Raw genomic sequence first — 27,851 nt, 5'->3', positions numbered from 1 at the left:
AACCATTACTTGATATAAGCTAAATGAAACGGTGAAGGGTTCAAGGTTCACCCAAAATCACCAAAAAAGGAAAGGGAAGGACTTCTTTGAATTCAAAACTCATTCTTGGCCACCGGGGGCAGTGTTCTCTATGATTTGGGAAGCCTCGTGGTCTGTGCGAAAAAACATGTTTCGCTGGATTCCGAGCACGTCTTTTTCCTTTCGGTGCTTTTGAGAGATATCCTGTAAAGTTCCTGTAAAATTGAAACAGGAAGCATTCTGGTTAATTCTTAATTAGATAGTTTCTATTTTATTTTTTTTTATTTGCTCATATATGTTACAAGTATGCATATTTTATCGTATTGTTCCATAACACATTTAAACAGAATACTGGGTGGATTTAGTTTGTTATTGCAGCTGATCATCAAATAAGGCATTTTATACCTCATGCTGCCTGATATAATAGCCTAGTAACAGCTAATTAAGGCAAGGTGTAGCTAAAGAAAGAAAGAAAGAAAGAAAGAAACTTTACAGTGATAAGAAAAGAATATTTTGCTCTGAGGGGCAGGCGGTAGCAAACAAGAAAGAGTGTTTGGGAGTGTTGTATCAAGACATCCATCTATTGTGATTTATATAAATCTGACTAATCGCATAATCAGCTAGACTGATAATGAGGAAATTATGAGCTGAATTACGTTTCACAGTTTTCCACAGTCCAAAGTAATCGGTCAAATAGATCCGTTGTCTGAATAGTGACAAATAGAATGTAAAAAGTTAAATAGTCATTAGAGTAGCACTACCCCGACAACAATTTCGGGGTAGTGCTACTCTAATGAGTAGTCTAAAACATTTCTTTTTACTCTTTCTGTGCGTGCAGTTGTGAACGTATTTGGTTTTTTTTTTCCGAAGGCCCATGAAGGCATCATTAGGATGGATTCTCAGAAGCCTGGTACGTAAACGTCTTTTGCGCTCACTACCTACCCACGATGCAGCGCGGTCGCACACAACATAGCCATCTTGTCAAGAGTGGACTGAGTGAGGGAGGCAACTGTAGACGCTGTTTAGAATATCATTTGTTTTTTATTAACGCGTCATATTTAAGAGCCCCTTTCTCCCTCGACCGTAGTCAGCGACGGAGCGAGTGTCGACAACGAATGACTTTGAGCTGGTGAAGCGAGAGGCTACGCAGCGCCGCTTTCGGGAGGATGTCTCACATACTTGTTCCGACGTAGGGGGAGTGTGCAGCAGCCAGTTGGCTTGAATTGTTAGCTAGCTCAGTGAGTGGAGGGCTACGGGCCCTCCTCAGCTTAAAGTAGCCCCTGCAGCTGGGCAGCCCACTCTGCGACAACGGCCGTTCGACAACTGGACAACCGGGACATTAGCGGGCCGAAAGCCGCGGATCGATCACCGCACGGGCTGCTGGTAATCGTGTATGAAGCCCTGCTGCTGGACAAGACGACACGAAGTGTGGCATTGCGTTATGAGCTCTTGAAACGCAACAGGAGTCCGAGAGAGGAAGAGGATGGCGCAGATACATCTTGATTACAGTTAGGTAGGCTAAAAAGAAAACTAGCTCCAGGTCTGCTGCTTATTATGCTCTAAGCTTTTAAAAGCTGCAGCCAGCTCGCCCCTTTTTGACTGAGGATAAACATAGCCATACGGGACTTGGATTCAGGCTGTCAATATGTCGAAAATGCCGGCCAAGAAAAAGAGCTGCTTTCAGATCACAAGTGTGACTCAGGCCCAGGTGGCGGCTGTAGGTGCCGCCGACGACACGGAGAGTCTGGACGATCCAGACGAGTCACGGACTGAGGACGTGTCGTCGGAAATCTACGACATGCCACGGGCTGATTATGAGCCTGCGTGTGACATAAGTTCATCTGAAGAAGCTCTGAATAATGTTGTGGAGCCAGAGGCGGTCGGAGTGATGCCACCATCAAGCGTACCTCATGCCAGTCAGCTGTCAGCGCTGTCAAGCAATCCCTCTGGGGATTTCAGAAAAGTGGGAGTGTCTGGTTCGAGTCAAGGTGGTCAGCAAGCACCGGGGATTGGCGCTGGGGCTGGTTTACCCCTTATCACTCAGGCTGGGCCAGTGCAGCAGCAGCCTGCTTCTGCAGCCAGCGCTGGGCCAGCGAGTGCGTCAGTGAACACATCCCAACCTGCTGCAGTGCCCAGTTCAGCTCCACCTCCTGCCACCTCCACGGTGAGTTGCTCCTCGCGGTTCAGGGTCATTAAACTTGATCATGGTACTGGAGAACCGTTTCGGCGAGGCAGGTGGACGTGCACGGAGTTTTATGAGAAGGACTCTGAGAGCTCTGTTGTTGGTCGGACTGCGGATAGCATGAGACATGCCAACACAACACTGGACCCTGCTGCAGACAGAGACAGTGGGCTCGGGCTTACAGGAGGATCTGCCGCAACCTCAACAACGCACTCGAGTCATGGCTTGGGCTCCATGGCGGACTCTTCTCTCTCTTCTAGTCGTGTGCACTCGGTGGAGGCGCAGCCACCGCAGCAGCAAATCCACCATCAAAACTACAGCGCCCGCCAACAAGGTGTGAGTGGGTCGGTCACGCACAGTTCTTTCTCCAGGCCTACGGCTGTTCCGGCTCAGCCAGCAGTGGCAGGTCTGCAGCCTCTTGTTCCACAGAACCTGCTGCCTGTCGAGCAAAACGGCCCACCTCAATCCGGTGTCCTCATACAGAAGTCTCCCATCATGCCTCCCTCTGCCCAACCAAGTCCTTACCCTCCTCCTCAGCAGCAGCAGCAACAACAGCTTCCTGTGGGCCAGCACCTGGCCGGCCAATCACCTGGACTGATGCAGAACCAGGCAGAGTACTATCAGCAGCACCACTCTGCACCCCTGCCACCAGGGCTTGCCTCAGGCCAGCCCCACCCAGTGTCCAGCCAGGGACAAGGACCCACTTCGGTGATGCCTACAGCCTCTGGAGGGGCATCTGCGCCAAGTCAGGTTGGAGATGTTCCTGGAGCAGCAGTAGGAGGAGTACTTCTACCTGCTGGACAGCCAGCTCCAACTGTCTTGCAGCAGCAGACTGTAGGGATGGGAGCTGCTGGAGGCCCCGTATTGGTTGGTGGATCTGCTCTGAAGCAGCAGACTGTGAATCTTTATGCCACCGCTGGACAGCCTCAACCCCACGGCCACCCTCCACCCTCTGGTGTACAAAACGTGCCTGCCATTGCAGTGAGTTCCAGTGTGCCCCCCACTGTGCCCACTGTTGTGCCCAGTGCCTCCAGTGCAGCAAAGCCAAATGTGACAACTCCGAGTTTGCCTCCAGGTCAGATAGCCCACAGCAACACTGCAGGGGCTTTGGGGCCACAGGGCCTCCCAGTGACTGCATTTGGTCAGGTGGAAGTTGGTGGTGGGAGGAAGTCAGATGGAATCATCAACATACAGTCTCCAGTTGTCTCTGTGAAGGAACCAGCGAAGCCCTTCATGCCTGAGAGCCTGCAGCTCACCACTCCGACTGTCAACAGCATATTTGCAATCCACATACCTGTCGACGGGGAGGAGGACAGGTAATATATTTCCAAGTCTTTATATTAATATCCCTATCCCTGTTAAGCTTCACATCATCACTGCTGATCCTCTCTAAAACTACCCATAATGAACACAGCTCAAAAAATCACAATGACCATGCAAGGACTAAACATGCTTAATTTAGTCCACAGCAGGGGAGAAGTTTGTCACACGTTTAGCCATTTGCAGAAAGATGAAAAGCCGTAACAAACAGCAGCACTGTGTGCTTGTTAATATGGACAGGGTTTTCCCCGTAGTTTCAGGGAGGTATTGAGGAAGGGGAGTATGACGAGGAAGAGAGTAGTGGCGCACAGGAAGGAAATATGTTCGCTGTTTTAATATTGGGGCCTAAAGCAGTCAGTGGAGTGTAGCACACTTCCCCAGCACAAGCGACAACTTGTTAAATACACATGGCTCCTGTATCACAGTGACTCTGTGACTCCTTGTGTGTAAGGGTGTGTGTGTGTACGTGTGGGTCTCCAGCTTTTACTCCAGCTATCACCCTCTAGGACAGTGTGTGAGGTGATGGCCTTGGCTGCAAACCTCACAAATGTTTTGCTGGTTGCTACTATGTGTAAGGTTAGTTCAGTGTTCAGTTAGCCAGGCTAACTGTGGCTGCACTGCACATGTAGAGCAGATTTTATTAAGTCAGGTCCTGTTTTAGAAAATACGTTCTGATACAAACATAATGAAGAGTATGTTATTTTAATTTTTAAATGTATTTCTGGGGGGCATTGCTACAGTTAGCCCCGCCAGGTACTGCTCACTAAAAATGTTTAGAGAAGTTTTGGGCATTTACATTGTTAAATTTGTGATGTACTGTCTTCCACTCGTGTGGTGTCACATAAGGAGTCTCTTTGTAAGCAAATGTCATCTACAAAAGATATCATAAATGATTTGATTTGTGAACTAAAAAATAGGAGTACGTGAAGTTTGTATCTCTTCCAGAAATTATCTTTCTCTCAGTAGTAGATGGCACACATGAGCGGAAATGATTTAAAGCCTGAAATCTCTCAGTGGTTTCCATTTACAGTCTTAGAGATGTACCAGAATGTAGACCAGACAGGATACGCAGCCTGCAGAGCACTGGCACTACTTTCTTTCTTCCTCTCGAGCTGTATGTTGAAGTGTCAGTTTGTAATGTGCACTTCAAGGAAGTTTAAAGTGCTTCGATGACTTCTGTCATTTCTGTGACTGGCTTTTATTTTGTTTTATTTTTTTTAAAAATCCTTTATTTGTTTACATTTTGGCACTCATAAATCATTTTTGAATTATTTATGGATGTTATTTCTAAATGGACAATGGAGATTATCTTACTAGATACTGATGAGTCTGTGTCACACAATAACATAAATACATTTGCACAGATATCACTCATGACATCGAGAACAATATATTTTCTTGATGCAAATTATTGCAATTGGACTCAAAAAGGCTTCCAAACACTTTAGCTGCCACTATGAGACATACATGTCAGCTTTTGAGCTGCATATAAGCATGTCCAATCAGCAAGCCAAATCATACAACTTAAGATTTGTTTTATCAGTCTCACGCAGTATCTCTGCAGTATGTGTCCATCCTGAAAGTCTTTCACACCCTGAGAGGGAGATGAGCTTCGCAGGTTTATATTCAGCTCTTCACTTGATCTGTTTAAGTTGTAATGACCACAGGCCAGTTATTTTGAGTACACTTTTTTAATATCAGGTGACATTTCAAAAGTTATTAATGTCTGTGATAATGTCACTCTCTTCGGGCGCTGGATTTTTGGAGCACCTATGGTTTGCTTGTGAGAAGACCGAGCTCCCGGGGTGATAAGAGGGGGGTCTTTTACGACAGCCAAACACTATCAGACACTGAGCAGTAGTCTTTCCACTGTGCCCCTGTTTTGCCGATAAGAGACCTCACAAAGGGGCGTGTCAACCAACTGCGTTGTCACGCAATGGCCCCTTTCTTTTGCAATGCAAGTTTAGGCTAAATTACCCTGTACTGTTTAGAGCCTTTGGACAGGAGCAAACATACATGTTTCATAGTAAGGGTTCACACTCCATCTGTAAGTCATTCAAAAAAAAAAAAAGAGTACTGCTCTCTGTTGGTGTGGTCAGCATGCTGTCTGCCCCTCTGATTGACTGACAGAAGAGGCATGACAGTTGCTCACGTACAGATGAAGTGTTGAATGACATTCCTTTACTGCAGCAACTAAGTTAAGCACAGAAGAGGAGGAAGAAGTTGTGTACTGAAACCTGCTGTGCCTCTCTTTAGTAGGCATTTTAGCTAGGCCTGGCACACCTCCCTCCCCTAGATTAAAAAAAAACATGTTTCCATTCTTAATTTCTACATTTCTACTGCACTGTTTGTTTCTCTACATACTCATGTGTCACACAACGAGAAAATTCATGCTCATTAAACTTTCTCTTTTTTTCTGTAGACACAAATTAGGCTTTTTATTGCCAAATAAACAGACTGTAGCATAAGTTTGAAAAAAGTGAGACCTTTCCCGACTCTCTTGGTTGACTCACCCTGTGGAGTGCCTGCTGTATGAGGTATTTTGGACAGATTTTTGCACAAAACTCACTCCCTAGTGGCTATCCTCAGTGCTTTCTCTTCCTCTCCCAGCAGTAACAGTGAGCAGCGCTAGCTAATGGTAGCTCAGAAATGATAAGGCCACTATGGAATAAGTCATTAATTTCAACAAAAGGCAGGGTGTAACTGTCCAGTTACAGTGCCAATTCACATCAATCAGGTCATCTACTGATCAGAAGGTTGGTGGTTCGATTCCTGGCTTCCCCTAGTCTGCATGCCAAATATCCTTGGGCAAGATACTGACCCCAAATACTAGCCCCAAATTCATACTCCGATGGATGCATCGGAGTATGAATGTGTGTGAATGTTAGTTATGATGCACTTAGAAAAATGTGCTTGTGCGAATGGGTATGCATGGGTGAATTTTGAGTGCTCAGATGAGTAGAAAAGCGCTATATAAGAACCAGTCCATTTACCATTTACCAATATTACAAAAACCCAACAATCAGACGACCCCCTGTTAGCACTTGCCGAAAGTGGGAAGTAGGGCTGTGCGATATGACCAAAATCTCATATCCCAATATAAGAATTCTATCATCCTGATAACGATATAAATCACAAAAATGTAACATTTTCTGTAAATTCTGTGAATCTCGGGCAGCGGGAAATCTCTTGACTTGCGGGAAGTGTTTCCAGCTGCGCGTCATGTAGCTGGAGTCGAGTGTTTTAACCGATGCATGAAACTAGACATTTTTAGACATAAGTTGTAACGCCCTCCGTTTTCTTTGTGAGTATTTATTACACGGCGTGCTGCGGGGGAAAAGCCTGTTCTAACGTTTGAGTCTAAGCTTTATTTTTTAGCACCTGGCGGCTCTTTTTTTACTTCTCATCCGTAAATAATCTGCTCATAAAACGTGATTCAGTTTATTTTGAAAAGTCACAACAGGATCTTGAGCTTTATTGTGAAAGGTTTATGTGGAACATAAACAAGCGGACACGCGATGGTTTTACCGTCGTTGCTGCTAACGACAACGCATAAAAACAGGCGCTTGACCGTCAGTAGTGTGGCTATATAAATATATATATATAAGAGAGAGAGAGAACTTTAAGAAATTAATATAGCCACTACAGTGTCCATCAAAACGATGAAAAAATATTACCGTAAACAGTTTATTTTGCGACACCACGAAAAAAACGATAGTGTAAATGAAACGATAGACGTTTTTATATCGTTATCAGATATATATTGTTATATCGAACAGCCCTAGTGGGAAGGAAAATTTTCCTTTGAAACAGGAAGAAATCTCTGGCGAAACCAGGCTCGAGCAGGGGAAGCCATCCAGCCCGACCAGTTGAGGGTTAGGGGAAAGAAGAGAGCAGAGCAAAACAAGACGAAGACATTCACAAGGTGGTTTTCAGTATAGTAACACATACCAGGGCTCGCAAAATTTCAAAATCCCTGGTAGCCCTTTGGGCAGGGACTCTTCAATTTTTGGTAGCCCAAAATAAATGTAAGTAGCCCGACTAAAAAAGAGAGCAATTTTTTGATTGATGTTAATCAAAAAATTGTTGAAACACAAATTACAACATTGTATAAAAATTACAATCACCAACTCAAATACTTGGTTCTAATTAAACAGAAATTTCTATGAACATGAATCAGTCTGTGTCAGATCCTGAATTTGAATTTTCCACTGAAGTCACGGGTTTTTGAAGTTTGCAAAGACTGCTAAATTGTGCCAGTGGTAGTTCACTCTTTGCAACATAGTACACTGTTCTAAACAGATTTTTCAGGTTTATTTTTAGTATGTTATTTGCAATTGGTGTTTGTTCTGGGAAAGATATTGCAGACTGAGCAATAATGCATTTCTTGCATTTCTCATGGGTTCTAATGGGGGCCTTTCTTAAAATGACTGGTCCCAGTAACAAAGGCGCGTTTCGACTCAGAAATCGAGGGAAAACCAACAACACACCCGGCAGAACATTGTTATTTACACGGGTGCACATAAGTAGTCCGCATGTGCGCATTTGCTGTCAAAATAAAAGACGCGCACCAGATAAGAAGTTGCAACACGCGTTTGCGTCCATATAAAAGGCAGTGTTTTTGTCAACTAGAGTGGGATTTTCACGGCACATTCTGCACCACATCTCTGTGCGTTCATCATTTGTTTGAAGCCAGCTCACCTCCTGCAACCACTTTTCCGAGAATACGCGCTTCTTTTGTGGTTCGGACTCCTTCTGACATTTCTTTGGAGGTGGAGGAACACCAAAGTAATTGCTTAAAGGAGCTTCTTCGACATCTTTAAGAGTTCTAAACAAATGTCTGTCCTCCTCCAGAAAATCTTATGTACGCAAACACGTGTTGCAACTTCTTATCTTGTGCGCGTTTTGTATTTTGACAGCGAATGCGCACCTGCGGACCACTTATGTGCAGCCCTGGTTATTTAGCTCGTCATATTGCAGCCACAGAAATTATTTTGTCCATGAAACCATAAAGCTCCACTTTCTTTTTGCCTTATAGTCTGATTTGTCATAACTTTTCCGTTTTGTGGTAAGCTTTCCTTTGGCTGTCACTTCTTCACGCTGACCTGTCTTATTTGGCTCAGCAGAACTAAAATATATATCCTGCTGCTTTTACACGCGCACTCACATAACGCTCAGTGATTCTCTGCGCGATCAACCTCTCACATGTTTAAGCTTGCTGCGGGAGATTTCACTTGTCATGTTTGCATAGTAAGCTAACGATTGATAAGACGATGTCAGAGGAATTGGTGCGAAAATTATCGTCACTCACCAATCAGTACTGTCGCTCTCTACACACAGTTTGCGCGATTGCAAAGTGAAAGCAAAAAACAAGCGCAAATTCAAACGTGATTTCAATATGTCACATATTGACAGTGGCTCACCGATGCCAATGACATAATTACACAGCTACATTTCCGAAAGAATGCAAAAGCATTGACATACATTTTTCCTTCCTATGATAGCCCGACGGGCAAGGCAGAGATAGATTTTGGTAGCCCGACTGGAAAAATCGCTAGCCCCGGGACGTCAGGCTAGCGATTTTGCGAGCCCTGCATACTTCTTTGTGACTAATGTCACACTGGCGATTGACAGCAACTATTCACCAACTGGTCCTGGAATACACACGTTTGTTTAGGTACAGGTGGTTACCAGGGGGCACTGATTGACCTCTAGGTCAGCATGACTGGGGCTTAGCAGTCAGTTTCACTATGACTATAATCAGGGACTACACGTCTTTCCTGACCTGTAGTTACCACTGATTGTTGATGGGTTTGATTGGGGCCTTAGCCATCTTATTATATCCATTTGTACTAGATACGTGTAACATGTATACAAAACTTCAGGGTCTTTTGTATGTATGATTTTTATGCATGCAGTTCATTAAAGGTTTTATTAGTAATGGCAGCTTTCTTTCTTATGCTGAGTGTTAATATCAAGTGTCTTAATAACACCTCCCAATAAAACATGCATTACATAGTATTTATTGCATCTTTTAAAGGGTTATAGACTTCAGTGCAGAAACTGGAAAGACTCTTACATTTGTCCATAGCTTCCTTCCCCCATTTAATTTTGCTCACAAGTAATTAAAATAAAACAATGGCTATATATACTAGAGACTGAAGATGCTGTTCTCATTTTTAGAATATGGTTTTCTCAGCTTAATGATTCCCAGATGGCTTCAACAACCGAAGGCATAAAACAACATTTCTGGATTGCCATAATGTCTTTGCTGTACTCACAGAGGGGGGATGGCTGCTATTTTGCAAACTCATCATAAATGTATTGCAACTGAAGTCTGTATGTAATTGAGCCTCATGCTGGGGGGGTATGGTTTATTGTCCTCACATAACGGGAGCTTATGTAAGATCAGACTCCTTAGGAGGTAGGAGAGAGGAAGGGAGTCCAGGTCTGCGATATAGTTACTGCCACAGTGAATTGAGAGACTGTGCTCGTGTGGGTGGATAAGAGGTGTGTCTTTAAGGGGATGGCTGGACTCCATGAGCGCTTGCGTATGTGTGCACAAGTATCCATGCTGGGGGTGGACGTGGATAAGAACTGCTTATTCATTTTTAGTCATAGTGGAAGTGGTAGCTCTGTGTGTGAGAGTGAGTGTGACACAGAGACAGCATGTACCACAGGGTCTTTCCCTCCCATCGCTGACCTCTCCTCTAACTGCTGTATCCTGTTTTCAGTCACAGTCGCTCACACTGCTCTCCACCTTCTATTCATTTAATATTCCTTAGCTGACTCCCTGCTTCCGCACTGGGGCTCCCTGGTCATATCATATGACATTTGGTGGGTACATTTTATCCACAGTGCCTCACTGAGGTACAAGTCAACACTTTTTAAAAAAAAATCAGACATCTTTGGCTTTGATTGGAAGGAAAGTTTTTAATCTGCCTTTCGGCTGTAATACCCTTTGAGCTGTACAGCAGCGAGCAGTAGATCTACAAGTATCTTTATTTGCATTTAACAGCAATGTAATACTCTCTTTTTCTGGCTGTAAATATTGAAATGGAGCCTCAACTTTAGGTGTGTGTTTCTGTGTGCGCTAGTCAAGTTGTTGTTCCTCTAAGACCCCAGCCTAATCTCAGCCTTTGAGTTATTTTTATAAAAGAAGGGTGTATTGTTCTAGTTTGACCGGCACTATTAGTCAGTATGTCTGTAGGCTTTGCTGCAGTCATCCACCCCTCCACCCCAGGTGTAGAGGCTCAGAATCCATGTTGACAGGTTGTGTTTTTGTTTCCTTTTTTCTTTGAGACCAGTGGCATTATCTGAAACAATGCAACTGTCTTCTTATGTCAGTCTCACCGGTGTAGAAAGAAGGCTAGCATGTGACTTGGGTGTGCAAAATGTCAGTTTTATGTGTGCGGCCATTAGAGAAGCAGGCATGCACGGATTAAAAAGAACTGATAAGATTGGAGGGGTTGTGTTGTTTTGGACTCAGTTTTTTAATTTGCATCCCACCTGAGGCTCGTCATTTTTCTCACAAGCAGAACAGCTTCACCAAGTTGGTCCGGTGTTTAACTGGGGATGTGCTGTACTGTGTTATAGATAAGCTTAGCTCACAGTGTTCTTTTTATCTTGCTTTTGGAAAGCAAAACATTAACAAGTGACACAATAATTGAAAAAGTCTTTAAGCAGTTTTGTTCTTTGGTCAATTAAATACCAGCTTCTTTTAGCCCAAGTCTTTTAATCTACACATATATCTATTCACTGCTGCTGTCAGTTGTTTTCCACTACATACAATTTAGTTTTCATGTTTTCCTGTGCCTGCAAGGGCTTCCTCTGGGTGCTCTGGTTTCCTTCCACAGCCCAGAGACATACTTGTTGGGTTAATTGGTGATTCTAAAGTGTGTGTAAGCTTGTCTCTCTCTATGATTGGCAACCTGTCCAGGGTGTACCCCGCCTCTCAAACCAAAGCTGAATAAGTGGTTCAGAAACTGGATACATGAACTGTACAATCCACTTTAAGATCTACACATTTGGGATATGTTTAGATACTCGGAAGGCTCCATGCAATACCAGGAACTAGACTCTGGAACTAAAAGTTGTTTTATTTTTTAATGTGCTATTTCCTCGCATCTCTAAACGTAGCTTGATAAAAGCAGATTTAAAAATGTTCGGTTACTCTTGGGGAGTGCCCTAAAAAGGAGCGACATTTTGAAGAACTATAGGCCAAGATCAAAAAATGCAACTACCTAGTTTTGTTATGCTAAACATGAGGTTAAAAATTAGTTTGAACGCTAAATCCAGGTTTCCAGTCTCCTGCTGGTAGCTCTGCTGTAATCGTGCAGTTGCTCTGGGTCCTTCTTGCTCTCCATCTCCCTTGACTACAACCTAAAACCTGCTGAAAGAAATCTCACGAGGCCACTGAAATGTAAATAGTTTTGACCTACTTGTGCTGCGTGGCAGATATATGGATTTTGCTGAAAACCTGATTCCTCATGTGCACCAACAATGAGAGCTTTCAACAGCCCCTTATAGCCTCTCCCTCTTCTTTGTGCACAACTTGCCTCCAGATTACTCTACCTGTCCACTTACTACCAACACTATCAGTTTGTTAGTGATCCCTCAGCCCCTTTTTACAAACTCAAAACACTCTCTAATCCATCCAAAGGCCATGTTTTTGAAAGGGGATGATTTGCACTGCAAACAGAAGAGCAAACCTCCCCACCTTTGTAAAACTCTGTAGCTCATTTGGCCCCGGTTTGAAGTTTTGGTGCTTCTGCTGTGAGGGGGACCTTGAGTGACGCCTCTGCAACACCTTGACTGGAGAGGAAAATATCTAGGTTGACACCTTTTGTAGTCTTCGTGTTTCCCTCTCACACTTTTGCTCTTTGATATTTTCTCCTCCTGCACTTCTGCATGCTCTCGCTCTCCAACTCAAGCTTCCTACCCCGCTCCCCCTTTGCTTCATCACTTAAGGCTGTTGTGGGTTTTTCACATGCTCAGATACTTAGCAAGGTTGTTAAGAGGTTCAACACCGTGACCTAAACCTGCAAACCACTGGTTTGCAGAAACAAGAGGGGGGATAAAAAATCCATGTGTCATGCCCCAACTTAATGTGTGACATCAACCAGCAAAAATGCAATGCAGATTATTTTCTGCTGCCTGGTCATACATGAGCTTTAGGGTCGTCTCGAGCAAAGCCTGAGCATGTGCAACCCTCTTTTTTTCCATCAGGTAACCTTGTCGGATCTCAGAGAGTGGTTAAAAAAAGGGGGGTATTTTCATTGTGTGTGCACACCTGTTGGGTTATGTGTTCCCTCCTTTTGTATGACACACACACATATATATATATATATATATATACACACACACTCTGGATTTTGGGGTTTATGGAGGAGGCCGCATGTTCTCAGCTGCTGAACACGGTGACTGTCTGGTTTACAAAGAGCAGCTTTCATAAAGGGATATTGACATGTTGCATTTTAGACTGACAAAGACAGCCTTGAGAGTCGAGTGTTTGCTACTTGAAGACAGAGAATGATGACTCTTCTGGTTCTTACCTCATTCACGAAGAGGCTACCCAACTCCAAGTCATCTGACCTTGTTGATTTCAGTCGATACAGGACTTGTGCAGAGCTTTAGCCTTGAAAAACTGAGGTTTTCCTGTGGAGGCGTGCCTGGCACACGTGTGTGGGTGTGTGTGTACAGAGATTTGCAGGCCACAAAGAAATATTAAGCAGAGCCAGAGCTAGTGAGAGTGTTAAGTCATGAGGTAATGTGACAAAGGCAGTTTGTGCCAGAAATTTCTAGGAAAAGAGCCTTGGCTGCTATAATATCCACACACATGCTGTAAATCTACACTTTACTGTGCGTGTGTGTGCACGCGCAGTCAGTGCGCATTTGTGTTAGTGTGAATGTGGGAAAGAAGCAGTCTCAAAATGCACAGACTGAGAGTAAATGAAGTATATCTGTGTGTCTGTGTGTTAGGTTCGGGGGGGTATGGGAATTTCCTTTGCCTTCCCCTCATGCATGTGTTGTTAGAACACAGTGTACTTGTAGCTAGTCACCAGGAATATGGGGGGTAAAGTGAAATTGAGTATGTGATTGTATTTGACTCAAATTAACCAGGAATTGATCAGGAAAAAGATCCAGCTTTATCCTCATCAATACCAATATTTGATCATGTAAAAAAAATCAATATTTTGTCATATCAGCCGATTATTTATTTATTTATTTATTTATGTATTTATTTATTTAAGGACACAAACTGTTAACAGGTTCTTCTAAAAATTTCCCACCTCTGTTCAGTTACAGTCGTTTTTGTGGCATTTCAAACACATCTTGACATGAGGAAATGTGTAGAGTGCCCCTGGTGGGCTGTCTGTGCAGTATCAATACGCCTGACATGATTGAAGGGTGTTTCTCATTTTTTCTTTTTTGCTTTTTAAATGTTCATTTATTGGCCATTGTAAATGCAGATACAGATAACATCAGTCCAGCAGTAAAGCAGTTGTTCTCATGTATTTGTGTGTCTATAAAATTTGTTGTTTTTGTTGTTTTGTTTTTTTTAAGGTTCTTAAAAACATTTTTTAAAGGTCTTCCCACCAGCAGAATTTGAAAACTGCTTTCTAGTGTCATTAGGCATAAATACCACTCTGTTCACTGGGAATCCCTGCCATTCTTGGAAGATGCTCACCATTCCCGTCACAACTACTCTCCTACGGCTGCATTGCTACAGATAAATTGGCCAAACGTTTGGTGTCTGTCAGTATCCTCCATTTGGAAAGATACTGGCCTGTTAGCAACTGCAAGGACATTTATCAGTGTCAGTTGCAGTAGGGCTGCTCAATTAATCGAATTTTAATCTCGATTACGATCTGGGCTTTCAACCATCATTAAAAATGATTATTAGCATCTCCCTCGTGCTTTACTCTCGCGCTGCTCCATGTGGCAAATCGAGCGCACCTCTCTGCATTTTGAACACGCGTCACAACAAATAAGAGGACCGGAGGGAAGCTCGGAAAGCTAAGCAGAAGAGGAGAGGAGAGTGACTGCCGTTGGTTGAAAAGAGAGGTAAAAAAAAAACTTAAGTGGTGTGGAAACATTATGGGTTCGCGGAGTCAGACGTGGATCAAGTAGACACAGTGTGTAAACTTTGCTATGGTGTCGTAGCTGCACCACAGAGCAACACTGCAAAGTTCACATGGATGTTTACATTTTTCATTTATTTCTTATATTGCAAACATTTGCACTGTTATCAGTATTTGCACACTATTTTATATTATTTTTTTAAAGTCATTATTCAATACATTGTTAACCCTTTAAAGCCGGTCAGAGCAGCACGCTCTGTTTTGCGTAACTATTTTTAAATCCCTGTAGAACCTGAACCATGTAAGCTAGCGCAATAATTTTTTTTGCATATGAAACCGGAGGAGTTGTACTTACATCTTATGCCATCAGCTTGTCCTAGGTCATGGTCACATAAAGCTTTGCAAAAATTGCATAAAAAGCGCTTGCAGGAACAAAAACACAATATTCCAGAAACACGCTTTGCCGATCCGATCAGCTGTTCGTAACACTTCCCACATTGAAAAAGACGTCAACGCGAACTATCGCATGTCCGCCATTTCCTGCCCGAAACCGGAAGTGGCGTCATTTTTGCGGGAAAATTTAGTTTTTTACTTGTAGGCCTTAAAAGCCTATACTGGTGTTTTTATAAGTCATGTTTGACTCTATACTTTTCTGAATAGTTTCTGGGATGCTTAGAACTCGAATTGCACTGCTGGAAATAGTTTATTTTGATGCACATGCTGTTTTCTTTGCAAATTTGCATCATAGGATTGTTTTTTGTTTTTCCTGCAGTATTGCAGTATTATATTGCTGTATCTCCAAAATAAAACTATGAAGACGCTCAAAATAAATTTCCTGTTGTTGTAAACTATTTTTTTGCAATTTTTTGTATTTAAAGTTTTGAAGGATAAACCTCTTAAATTTCTCCACATGTAAAAGACAAAAACGATATTCAAATTTTTTGTAGTTTATTGCACATTTTTGCAATTTATGTAGTTACTATGGACTTAATGCATACATATTATTAAAATATGGGCTATAACAGTTGTATTGATGTATAGCAACTTGAAATGCTCCCAAAAATGGCACTACAACATGTAAAAAAAATAATATAAGCTCTGGCGGACTTGGTTCTATGGTAGGTCTTAAAGGGTTAAATAAATATCGTCAAATAATCCATCCATCCATTCGCTTCCGCTTATCCTTTTCAGGGTCGCGGGGGGCGCTGGAGCCTATCCCAGCTGTCATAGGGCGAGAGGCGGGGTACACCCTGGACAGGTCGCCAGTCTGTCGCAGGGCCAACACACAGGGACAGACAACCATTCACACTCACATTCACTCGCACATTCACACCTAATGGCAATTTGGATTTTTCCAATTAACCTATCCCCACAAGCTGCATGTCTTTGGACGGTGGGAGGAAGCCGGAGTACCCGGAGGGAACCCACGCAAACACGGGGAGAACATGCAAACTCCACACAGAAAGACCCCGGCCTGATGTTGGAATTGAACTCAGGACCTTCTTGCTGTGCGGCAACAGTGCTAACCACCGTGTCAAATAATCGAGATCTCAATTTCAGTGAAAATAATTGTGATTATCATTTTTGCCATAATCGAGCAGCCCTAAGTTGCAGATTGTGTCACATTAATTTTACACTGGATAAATGTTCAAAGATAATGTGAGAAGAAGCTAAGCAACTAACAGATATTTATTTAAATTAACATTTTAGCATTTTGCACTTCCCTTATTTTTGATCTGCAGCATAGCAAGTAGTCATGTGTTTCTTTGTTGTTTTTGTTTGTCAGTGGTAGTTGGCAGAAAACGTTTGAGTGCATTCTGGCAATAGAAACTGCATTGTCAGGTTTTTATTGGCTCAGGATCGTCTCCAGGAGATGATTATGTAAGCAAGGATAGTCTGCTTAATGTGGTCTGTTATCTTGTTACTCTAAAATCGGTTTTATTGAGTTATTTTAGGGTTTTTTGAGAAATACAGATGTCTGTTCTGCTTGAGTAAATGAAGCCCCGATTTTAAAAAAGGGCTATTTAAAAATGCTAATTTTCCCAATTATTCCAAAACCTTTGTTATATATCATGAAGGAAAAGCATATATATTTTTGAACCAGAAGTAGTTACGCAAGTCATTTGAGTTTAAAATATATGAAATATTCTTACCATCCCTCGTCTGCACATGCACAATTCTGCAGTGACGTTCAAATATCCAAGACAAATGATATTTGTGTGTGTGTGTGTGTGTGTGTGTGTGTGTGTGTGTGTGTGTGTGTGTGTACAAGTTGAGGGTGAAATCAGGGAGTACAATTGAGTGATCGGCATGTTGACGGTTAAAAGCTGGAGGGAGGTCCTTAATGTGTTTGAAGCTGTCCCCACCTTTGAACATAACTTCCTGTGTTTAATTGAAGACCTCAGACCTTTGCTTTACTGTCTTTGAATCTTCCCATTAAGACTAAGAGCCTTAACTCTTGTCATGTTTACTGCTAGAGAGTTTTGAAGATGTGTGAGAAAGCATTTACAGGAGTCAAACTTGAGTCTGTTTTCACTGTCGCAGCTCTTCACTCTGTCTCTGTCTCTTCTCTCTTCCCTGAATGCGGTTGACACAGGAATCCCTCCAAGGCTTTCTACCAGGCCTTCCAGTCTGGCAGCAGATTAAGAGACTCAAAGGCGCACATTGATAGGTACAGTACTGGATTGGTCCGGGCAGGCCTGCAAGAGTGTAACATTGTGTGTGCAGTGTTCAGTAGCAGCGAGCTTTGCTTTTTCCACGTGCATGGATTGAGTTTGGAAACGAAGCCTGGCTGCAAGCGCAGGATTAGCCAGTAGATTTCTCAACCGGCATCTCTTCGCTCTCTGTTATTTATTTATTTTTCCCACTGCTTCTCACTAGCAAATTAACGCAGTCTCTTTTTAAGATGTCATATATTGTGTGTGTGTGTGTGTGTGTGTCACTTAAAAATGTGGTTTTGTTTACTGCCTGGGTGTTATTTTCATAGGTTTGGCCACCAACAATAATATATAATAATGGAACAGAGTCTAATAGGGCAGGTGAGCGATCAGTTAATCGGATTATAAACAAGTTTAACTCGTTGATTAAAAAAATATTGTTAAACTATCTGACCAGTATTTTCAGTGCTACACTGATGAATTGTTTGATTATAAATCTGTTGACCAATAAAAGGTCTTCGTGGGGAACGTTGAAATTTTCCAGTCGGCCACTATTAATCCAACAGCTGACTGTGTTTCGTAGTGCAAACTCTAGGATAGTCTGGTAGTGTACACACTTGTTGATCTCAGGAATGGAGATGTCCACACTGTAGCCTTCTTCTGTAATGCTAAAGAGCAATATTGTGCTCTCAAACATCAAATACATCTAACAGCGCTTGACACTTCTAAATGTCATTCAGTTTAAAGTATTGTGAAGTGACAACAAAGAACATGAAACAACTCGATCAGAGCAGTTCTGCAGACTGATAGGACTTTTAAGCTGGTGATTTGTTCATGGTTTAAACATGCATACAGTTCCGTGTAAAGCAGTAAACTGGTCTGGTGGCTCAGAGATAACTCCCTGTTCAGCGAAGTTTTTTTTTTTTTTTTAATTCATAGAAAGTGCCTCAAACTATGAAAACAATCCAATGAAAATACTTGTTGTTTCAGCTTGAAAGTGGCTAAAAAAGGCGAGTGTGCGCATGCTCTCTGCAACACTGGATTTAAATATGAACCTGAGTAAAGCCAGGTGTCTAGTGCGCTCTTTCTGCACGCTTTCCTGCCAAATGGTTTTTATTCACGGTTACATTTTAAATTCATCATGAAATGATTCATTTCCTACATGACAGCGAGGTAAGTAGCTGGCGTAGCGAGACAATCGGAGGGGCGAACATTTTTCTGATGCCATTTACAAAAATGAAAAGAGAAGCACATGAAACCATATCTCAGTGACAGGAAATGAAACTGTTTTAGAGAAATATACAGCTGACACACAACCAGCCGCTGAGGAACTACTCGCTCACTCTCACACACATGCACACACACACACACTTTCATGCACGCGCATATACAGTAATGTCAGCCCTTTTGGCGCCTTAGCTGCTTTGATTTAAATTTGAAAAGATAGATCAACGTTGTGGTGGTGTTATCCAGAGTGTAATGCTGCGTGGCGTGCATGTGATTTCTACTCTTGGCTGAAGGCAGCAACAGTGTAAGATGGCACAAATGTTTCGCCCCATCCATGCTTTTTTTTCTTTTTTCTTTTGGAGCGCCGTTGTTGTGGATACATTGTCCCATCAAGGACTGCTTTTGTTTCCTTGGATGCAAAGATAACCAAAGTTTTGTTTGGTAGATTCGGGCGATGGCCGTTTGACACGTGATCCGTCCCTTTTATACGGGTTGGTTTGGGATGATGTGTGAGGCGACCAGATGAAGTCGGAGAGAGTGAAAAATGAATATCCTGAAGGTCTTTTTTTCACCAGCGTGTTGGAAATGATGTTCCAGATGACACCCATCCGCTGGAATAAGACCACATGGTCTGTTATATCATAGCATCATTCCTGCATTTCTTTTTGTATAGAAGTGAAACCAGTCGTTTCATGTTTGTTTACAGAGAACTGCCTCATCTATACTTCCCTAACATATGTAACCCTACCATAACTCTGCTTTGTACTTTAAAGGGCCATTTACATATGAAGCACTCAGGCTAAAGACAGTCTGCAACATAATTTAGGAGGGTTCAGAGTAAACTTCTTAACTTCTTGGCAAGTGATTGACGTGACTACCAATGACCGCGATTGACATATGAGGGGGTGGTAGAGGGTTACCCAGCCAACCAGAGCCTTTTATGTCAGCTACTGACCAGTCGTAAGGGCGATGGTGGAAATGCTTCCTGTGTGGAGGCCTGTTTAACCTGAAAAACCTCCCCAAAGTAGATCTACATCAGTTGTATAGGAAATTCACCCATTTGATCATCTCCATGGGTCACATGTTCCCAACAGAAGAACGCATGTAGGGTCGCCACTGTCTCCTGCCAGGTTTTTCATTTTGTTTACTTTTTTCTTTAATATATTTTTATATTTCCAGAAGAATCTGTTTTGGAAGAGCTTAAAGGCATGGCAACCATTGACCCCTGTCAGACCTGTGGGTGTATTATACAGATATTAGGGTAAACACACTGATTGATACACTTGACAATATCAGCCTTGTTGAGTTGAGATATCAGCAAATAGAACGACACTTACAGATAAAGAGGGCAACAAAAACCTTATGTCTTAAAAAGGAAAATGTCTCGTCAGCTGTCATTTTTTTTTTTTTTAAATATCAGACCTGGTTCAGAATATTTACACTTCCTGGTATCATTATCCATTCATGTCCCAATATGTGTTCATTTATTTTTGCATGCTGCCAAAATCGATCAACACATTTAAAAATGTTGTTAACCACCAAGCCAAATAAAGCCCGTCAGCTTTCTTGGGTAATACATATATACTGCTGCTTCATAATTACACCAAAGCCATGCTCGAGTTTTGAGGCTTGCTGTTTGGTTATAATTATAGCACTTCCTCATTTTGTTCTCTGTGGCGGACTGCCTTCCTACAGACACAGCTGTCTAATGTAACTGTGGAAGTTCACAGGTCTGTGATAAAAATGAAAGTAAATATTTGTGTGGTTGCAGTACCAAGCTGCTTAGAAAGAGAACACAGATTTCCCCCTTTAAATTGGGGGCATGACACGAGAATATTGTCCTGTGCACCTGTTGTCCTTGGGCACATGATCAGCCTCGCCTTCACCTCCCAAGCTCTAAACTTGTATCATCATGTCTCTTTTTTTTTGCTAATGTTGCTGAAGGAAACTTAGTGGTCTTAAATATGGCAGCAGTTCTTTCAGAGAAGGAATGACAACTATTTGATGTGCAGATGACTTATGCATGCCCGCCGCTCCACTTGCCCTGGTGCTAGTGTAAACCTCTCTAGCTCTAATGGACTTTTTATTGGCATTCCTGTTTTACAGCTAGCACTGTAAGGGAAACTGCAAACTTCTGCCGGGAGCTTATAAACTTCAGTCCTGTTGGTGTAGAAGGTGAAGTTTACAGGAGCGATCGGTTGCATAATCAGCGGCAGAGTAAGTTCAGACCCTCGTTAGCATGCCGTTACATCTGAGCCCAGCCTTTAGGCCTCCGGGATTTGACCCCACATACATCAGCGGTCGTACAGTGCTCACTTTGTAATCCTGTCAAAACGGAGGAGGCGGCTCCGCCGAGCATTTAACATGATTTGGTTCAAAGTCAGGCACTCAGACTAGTTCTTGGCTTTCACAGGAGCTCTAGAGACTTAAACAAGATCATGTGTGTCAGCACAGAGCTCGAACCAGTGCTCCAAAACACTACTGATGGTGCGGTTCCCAAAAACCAAAAATCCCCTCCCTCAGTGCCAGTTGTTCTTGGAAGTTTTACTTCGAATACCAGATGGTCTCCTAATATGGTTTTGACTTGTTGTGAGTGTTTTGTTTTTTTTGTTTAGTTTTTATACACGACATATAGTCGAGAGGAGCTGCCCAAACCATCATGACTTAATAGAATCATATTTACCCGCTTGTTCTGACAGACTCTTAATAAAGGTTGATTGTATTATTGATGTTTTCCAGTCTCCATAGTTACAGTTTGCTGGCTTGTCACATGTTTCCCCTGACAGTGCACATGGGGTTTTTTAGAGTTTTCCCAGCCGTTTTATTCTCTGATTTGATTACAATAGTCTCAACCCAGCTCTCTGAAACCAGCTGGAGGAAACCCCAGGGGAAAATGCTTCATACCCCCCTGCTTTAATTACAATGAGGTCATTTAAAGGCACTACAGAGGAGTATCACATTTAACCTTGGATGACAGTAGAGCTGAAACCAGGCTGGAAGTTAATCTGCAGCAGTTTTGATAGAATTCGCACAATATGGCTCCCTCCATTAACAATTGTTCTGCCATGTGAGTTGTCAAATGAGGGTTGGACCCAGGTTTCCACCCTAACTGTAGATTTATCCAGAAAATATGGAAATTTACTGTATCCTCTATAATCCACAAAGCATCTGGCCTTAGCTGTGAACATCTGTCATCGTTTTCCTGTCTCATCCCCGTCACATTTACAGTTTTTCACATCTTGATGAAACCTTTTGATGAGGCCTCAGTTTTATCAACTTGACTTGCTTTTCTTTTAAGAGATTATATCGGCTCTTCTTATTTTGTCTTTGGCTGGTCCAATTCAAATCCTGCCATTTGTCTTTGTCAAAAGTAGAACCATGCGTGGGTATAAGCAAACTTTGGGCTCTAACAAATTCAAACAAGCCTGTATTTATACATGTGCTGCTGCAGAGTGTGATCCTGTTATTAGCAGAGCATGTTTTTGTTTGCTGTACTATCTGAAAACCACTGGTGAAGCAACAAGGGTGTAACCCAGCGAGTCCATTAAATCTCAGTATTTTATAGACTGAGATTCCTCTAGGCACAGGCCTATTGAAAACTCCTGTTAGGGAGGAAAGCTATAGGAGGTCCCGAGCGCGGCACCCCGTCTAAATTAAAGACACGTTTGGTACTGGGTGAAGCTGATGTTCTTTTCCTTGTTTAAAGTGTTTTGGTTGTATAAGCACTCATGGTGGGGGTCACATAATGTCTGAGGGAACGACATAAAGAGACATTAATGAGCGAGTGCTGAATTTTATTTCGTGAAGTGATGGGCGTGATCTGCGCCTCTAGCCATGATGGCACCATGTGCATCTTGTTCATAACATCTGCATTTTTTTTTCCGTCATTGTGTGACATGCTGGCTTGGAAGTGGTGTTTGACATTATCATATCTGGCAGTGACCAGAGGTAGGAGTGGAGGACAGGGGTGTGAGTGACGGTGTTTCCGAGCAGCAGGAGTATGGGGAACATTCCTTCCCCAGTACAGCCTGCTGATAAAGATCATCCGAGTCTTTCTGCCGGCCTCTCACACCCACACTAGTTACATGTAGAGGAACAGAACAACAGTAGGAGTCTACATGTATTTGAAGGCACCTTAGTACCGCGTGGTGGTAATGATTTTCCATAGCTTTTTGTTGCAGGTGTAAATCTGCATCTTATTACAGCTGAACTGATCCTTTTGTTTTTTATGAGATCAGGAATCTTACTAAGACACTAAGTGATCATTAAAAATTAAAATACTGCTATAATAAGATTTTTCACCAGAGTATGTACAGAGTTAGAAGTTATGCAGCTGGACAGATAAGCTCATCATGTCCCCCTGGTGGAGAAAGTATGTAATAACATTCTTACTGATTTCTTAAAGTGCTAATTTCTACTTTCTGTATTTATATTGTTTGACTCTGCGAGAGCAGGTTTCCATGTTTTAGTTTCAGCATTTTCAGCTCCTCTTAAGGATGAGGCCAACTTTGATTGGTTCCCTCCCACAAACAGCCAGACCTGTTTATGCCTCTGACATGGCACAGAGCTCACCTCATTATTAGAAACTTTAAACATCATTAACAGAATATATAAGAAATAAAGCATCCTTTACAACAAATTTTAAATTCCTTATTTGGTTACTTATTCTTGTCACTGATCACCAGGATAACTTCAGTGATAGTAATGTCTGTAAATCAATCCGCAGCAAATAATTCAGCGATATTTCGAATGTTCTCAATAAACCAGTATATATGTTTACTCCCATGAGCAAGATGGAAGATATTAAAAAAAGTTAATGGAACAAACGTGGATGGGGGAGGTGAATCCCAGAGGAAAACTGGGTTATTGTGCAGCTGTTGCACATATTCTGCAGACACAGCATATGCCTGCTTATAGCTGCCTCTGTAACATTTGGATGTAACAGTGGGGGATAATTGGTTTGATCAGCAAGTATAGCTTGCAGTGGATCAAAACTGTATTTTAAAGCACGTTCCACCTCGGCCATTTAACTTGCACCCGTAGCCCTGCCGAGTACAGTCGCCGCACTTATCAGTCACTATGAAGCCATCAGAGCCAGAAATAATTTCAGACATGTGTCCCCACCTCCTTCAGCTCCTCGCACTTCTCCTCCCATCGGCTCGTGTTTCATTATTCTAAATGCGGTCACAGTTGCCCAACTAAACCGCCTCCGGTAGGCACCGATGACCTTCTGTGCGTCGCTACCGGTGGAGCTCCAGCAGCGCAATGCCGTGCACGTTTTCCTACAAACCACCGAGCTGCCCTGGGGACCCGACCCGGCTCGCGAGCTGCGATCCGCTGCCCTCCTACCGCACACGCCGCACGTAAGAGCGCCGCTCCTCCTCCCCGCGTGGTTGTAGCTGTGTCTTCACGTTGTAATGGATTTACAGGAGTCAGACCAAAAGCCCTTAATCATAGCCATACATTGATATGACGTCAGTGAATCTGAGTGCATGAATATTTGTTTCCAGCCGTGGGGTTAGCTGGCAGCTGCCTTTGGAGATTTATCGGGATGGTCCAGTCATCATGGCTGTTAAACAAACGGATGCATCATTCAAACAAACTTGAGCCTGTTGCCGAGGCCCGGTCTCGTGTCATTTCTCCTGTAGGTGGCCAGGCGGTGACTGGTGCTTTTGTGTGATTTGACCTAGATACCTGAGGCGCCTTGTTTGACTGATCGAGCACCAATGTGTCATCTGTTTTCGCTTTTTATCTGGGGTTCTGATTCATTTCAAGTTGGATTGGTATTTTTGTCCATTTCAATAGAAGTCAGTATTTTCCATGTTTCCGATGTGTTTGGGAACACAAATAAAAGCAGGAAGAAGTCAAATATAGAAAGTAATCATGATGCAATTGTTTGTGTAACTACTTTATCTGTCTTTTCTTTTTTCTTTTTTTGCAGTGCCTCTGGAACCAATGTTGTTGCCATTGATAATAAAATTGAACAGGCTATGGTGAGTATTCATTTTACCACTAATCATATATGCTTGTCTTTTAAATGAAAAGCTTAGGATTGAGTTCAATGTAGAGAGTGTATACATGTAATAAGACAATGGCTCCTACCACTGGTTAGTTTGGTTAGTTCCCACTTCATGTTTCCCTCTGCTCTCTTTCAGGACCTGGTGAAAAGCCATCTGATGTATGCAGTGCGCGAAGAGGTGGAGGTCTTAAAGGAGCAGATCAAGGAGCTGTACGAGAGGAACTCTGTGTTGGAGAGGGAGAACGCCGTGCTGAAATCTCTGGCCAACAGCGAGCAGCTGTCTCAGCTGTCCACCCAGTCGACCAGCAGCTCGGGCACCGCGGCTTCCCAGCCAGGACTCACCCAGCCTCAGCAGCAAGCCCAGCCGCCGCTTCAAGTTCAGCCTCCGTCGCAGTCGCACCCCCAGCTTCAGCACCACCCCCAACCCCAGCAGCTCCAGACTCAGCCGCAGCTCGATCCCAGCCAACAACTGCAACCCAACGTCACCTCTGCTTGAAAGCGCATCAAAAACCAACAAAAGAAAAGCAGAACAGCATCTTCTCTACAACTTATTACAATTAGTGTATGTGAAATTTAAGAAGAACTTCTTAGCCACCAGCTTGACCACAAAGAGTACAGTGCTTCTGTGCGAGTGTGAGTGTGTGTGTCCGAGTGAGGAAGCAAGACTGTGAATTGGTGTTAGAATGTGTGCGTGTATGCATCTGTACTGTGGGCCTTTCCAGTGTTAATGCAATCATCAAGAATGCAACAGACGGACTGAGACAAAGTGTTCAGAGTAGAGAGTCGGGGAAGGTTGAGGGTTTTTTGTTTTGTTTTTTTGGTTCTTTTGTTTTTTCCATTTTGGCTGTATTCCCAGATTGGTTAACAGCTGGGCTTGTAGAGAGGATGTCTTTTCTTGGACCGGGCCCGAGCCAAACCAACCTGTGACCTGAACCGAAACCAGTAGTTGTTGTTGTGGAAAGCGAGGGGTTTGCCGGACAGACGGGGAGTGATTGTCAAAAAGAGAGCGATTATTTTTTTAAATGAGATAATTGAAGGGGAGGGGTATTTTTAGCCTTGCCGTTTCATGTTGTAAAGTAAAAACTGGGAGTGTTTTTTTTTTTTGTTTTGTTTTGTTTTGGGTTTTTTTGTCTCCTCCTTCTTCCTCGGAGCGCCACGCCGCTGCCGTTACTAAGTCCAACTCTTGCATCACTCTTTTGAGTTCTACTGTTAAGTGTTTTTATTTATTACAGGGCTGCTATTTTTCATAAATGAACAATTTAAACAACAAAACCTATTTAACAGGAGCCCAACAACTTGTTTCCTCTCTTGCTTTTTTCCCCCCCAGTGTTTGAACAGATTGGCCACACATCCCAGACAACAGCTTTATATATTTGTGAAATGCCGACAAACAGAGAAAAATTCTGACAAATGTTTAACACTAACCCAGATTTTTAAGGCTGCAACTGCCAATTCGTAGCTCAAGTCCTGATTCAGTTTGAGTGTATATTTTTGTATAGCATGATGGACTTTTACCCACCGATATCAAATCTTAAGGCCTCCGGTGAAAATTTGATAGGCAAAGGTGAATTAGTATTGCCACGTCCCCTCACTCACTCACATTTTAGTTCTCCATTGGTTTTCCTGAAGCGGGGTAGGTGGGTGGGGGCACGGGCACGGTGGCAGTAGTGAAATCACGTACTTTGTAACCAAAGATCCAAAGCTGTGTAAATTTATTTTGAAATGCACACACACCTTTTTCTTTCTTTTTTTCCCCTTGGTTCTCATTTGTTACTTCCTCCTTCACAGAATATTTTTGTTGCTGTTCAGCATGTTCTGCATGATCTGTAATCTTCAAACCACTTTCTTACCTCATTTTTATTCAGCACTCTTATTGTAAGATAGTCTGTGAACAGTGTAAATGGGGACGTGGGAGAGGGTGGGATGGGAGGGGGGGAGGGTAATGATGCGCAACAGCGAGCGGAGTAAAATAACCTAGTGTTACCGACACTAGTCACAGCAAAATGAAGTGAGCCATGTTTTGTTCGTTTAAATGGTGTTTGAATTTCATATGCCAATAGTTTTGTTACATTGCAAAATTTTAATGTATTTAAATAAAAGCAATATTCAGATTCCAAACGTGTCTCACCTTTTTGTTCAAAAGTTTAGTGTTTCTGTGTTTGTATGAATAAACAATTCTTTGAATGTGTCCCCAAGTGCAGTCACAAAAACCATCAAGCGCTACGATGAAACTGGCTCACACGAGGACCTACCAGGAAAGGAAGACCAAGAATCACCTCTGCTGCTGAGGATGCATTCATCTGGGTCACCAGCCTCACAAATCGCAAGTTAACAGCACCTCAGATTAAAGCCCAGATAAATGCCACACAAAGTTCTAGTAGCAGACACATCTGTACATCAGCTGTTCAGAGGAGACCGAGTGAATCAATTCAATTTTATTTATATAGCGCCAAATCACAACAACAGTTGCGTCAAGGCGCTTTATATTGTACAGTAGATCGTACAATAATAGATTCAGAGAAAACCCAACAATCATATGACCCCCTATGAGCAAGCACTTTGGTGACAGTGGGAAGGAAAAACTCCCTTTTAACAGGAAGAAACCTCCAGCAGAGTAGAGATAGTGTCTGTCTCCCGAATCCAAACTGGAAGCTGGTTCCAATTCAATTCAATTTTATTTATATAGCGCCAAATCACAACAAAAGTCGCCTCAAGGCGCTTCATAGATACAGAGAAAACCCAACAATCATATGACCCCCTATGAGCAAGCACTTTGGCGACAGTGGGAAGGAAAAACTCCCTTTTAACAGGAAGAAACCTCCAGCAGAACCAGGCTCAGGGAGGGGCGGCCATCTGCTGCGACCAGTTGGGGTGAGAGAAGAAAAACAGGATAAAGACATGCTGTGGAAGAGAGACAGAGGTTAATAACAGATACGATTCAATACAGAGAGGTCTATTAACACATAGTGAGCGAGAAAGGTGACTGGAAAGGAAAAACTCAATGCATCATGGGAATCCATGGCAGCCTACATCTATTGCAGCATAACTAAGGGAGGATTCAGGGTCACCTGGTCCAGCCCTAACTATATGCTTTAGCAAAAAGGAAAGTTTTAAGCCTAATCTTAAAAGTAGAGATAGTGTCTGTCTCCCGAATCCAAACTGGAAGCTGGTTCCACAGAACAGGGGCCTGAAAACTGAAGGCTCTCCTTCCCATTCTACTTTTAAATACTCTAGGAACAACAAGTAGGCCTGCAGAGCGAGAGCGAAGTGCTATAATAGTGTGATATGGTACTACAAGGTCATTAAGATAAGATGGGGCCTGATTATTTAAGACCTTGTATGTG

General features: G+C 42.8%; 1 protein-coding gene across 2 annotated transcripts; it reads left to right on the top strand.

Annotated features, from left to right (window-relative positions):
- The first annotated feature begins 943 nt into the window (after nt 1–943).
- Nucleotides 944–27,645, top strand: LOC146498081 (TSC22 domain family protein 2-like). Of its 2 annotated transcripts, XM_085139177.1 has the most exons (4): nt 944–3,516; nt 17,201–17,275; nt 24,430–24,481; nt 24,644–27,645. In XM_085139177.1, exons 1-4 carry the CDS (start codon nt 1,664–1,666, stop codon nt 25,001–25,003), a joined length of 2,340 nt encoding a protein of 779 aa, XP_084995303.1. In that variant the 5' UTR covers nt 944–1,663; the 3' UTR covers nt 25,004–27,645. The 2 variants fall into 2 exon arrangements, with proteins under 2 accessions (XP_084995303.1, XP_084995304.1); XM_085139178.1 differs by lacking the exon at nt 17,201–17,275 and having other exon boundaries at nt 946–3,516.
- The last annotated feature ends 206 nt before the right edge of the window (nt 27,646–27,851 follow it).

This window comes from Neolamprologus multifasciatus, chromosome 18 (genome assembly GCF_963576455.1).
Source record: "Neolamprologus multifasciatus chromosome 18, fNeoMul1.2, whole genome shotgun sequence".
NCBI lineage: Eukaryota > Metazoa > Chordata > Actinopteri > Cichliformes > Cichlidae > Neolamprologus > Neolamprologus multifasciatus.
The sequence above is the reverse complement of the archived record's forward strand: the minus strand, read 5'-3'. Positions and strand labels throughout refer to the sequence as shown.

What these genes read in the sequence shown, in the direction of transcription:
- LOC146498081 (XM_085139177.1), top strand. Translation starts at nt 1,664, where the DNA reads ATGTCGAAAATGCCGGCCAAGAAAAAGAGCTGCTTTCAGATCACAAGT. An exon ending in GTCGACGGGGAGGAGGACAG is followed by an intron (nt 3,517 to 17,200) that starts GTAATATATTTC and finishes CGGTTGACACAG; the next exon opens with GAATCCCTCCAAGGCTTTCT. An exon ending in ATAAAATTGAACAGGCTATG is followed by an intron (nt 24,482 to 24,643) that starts GTGAGTATTCAT and finishes GCTCTCTTTCAG; the next exon opens with GACCTGGTGAAAAGCCATCT.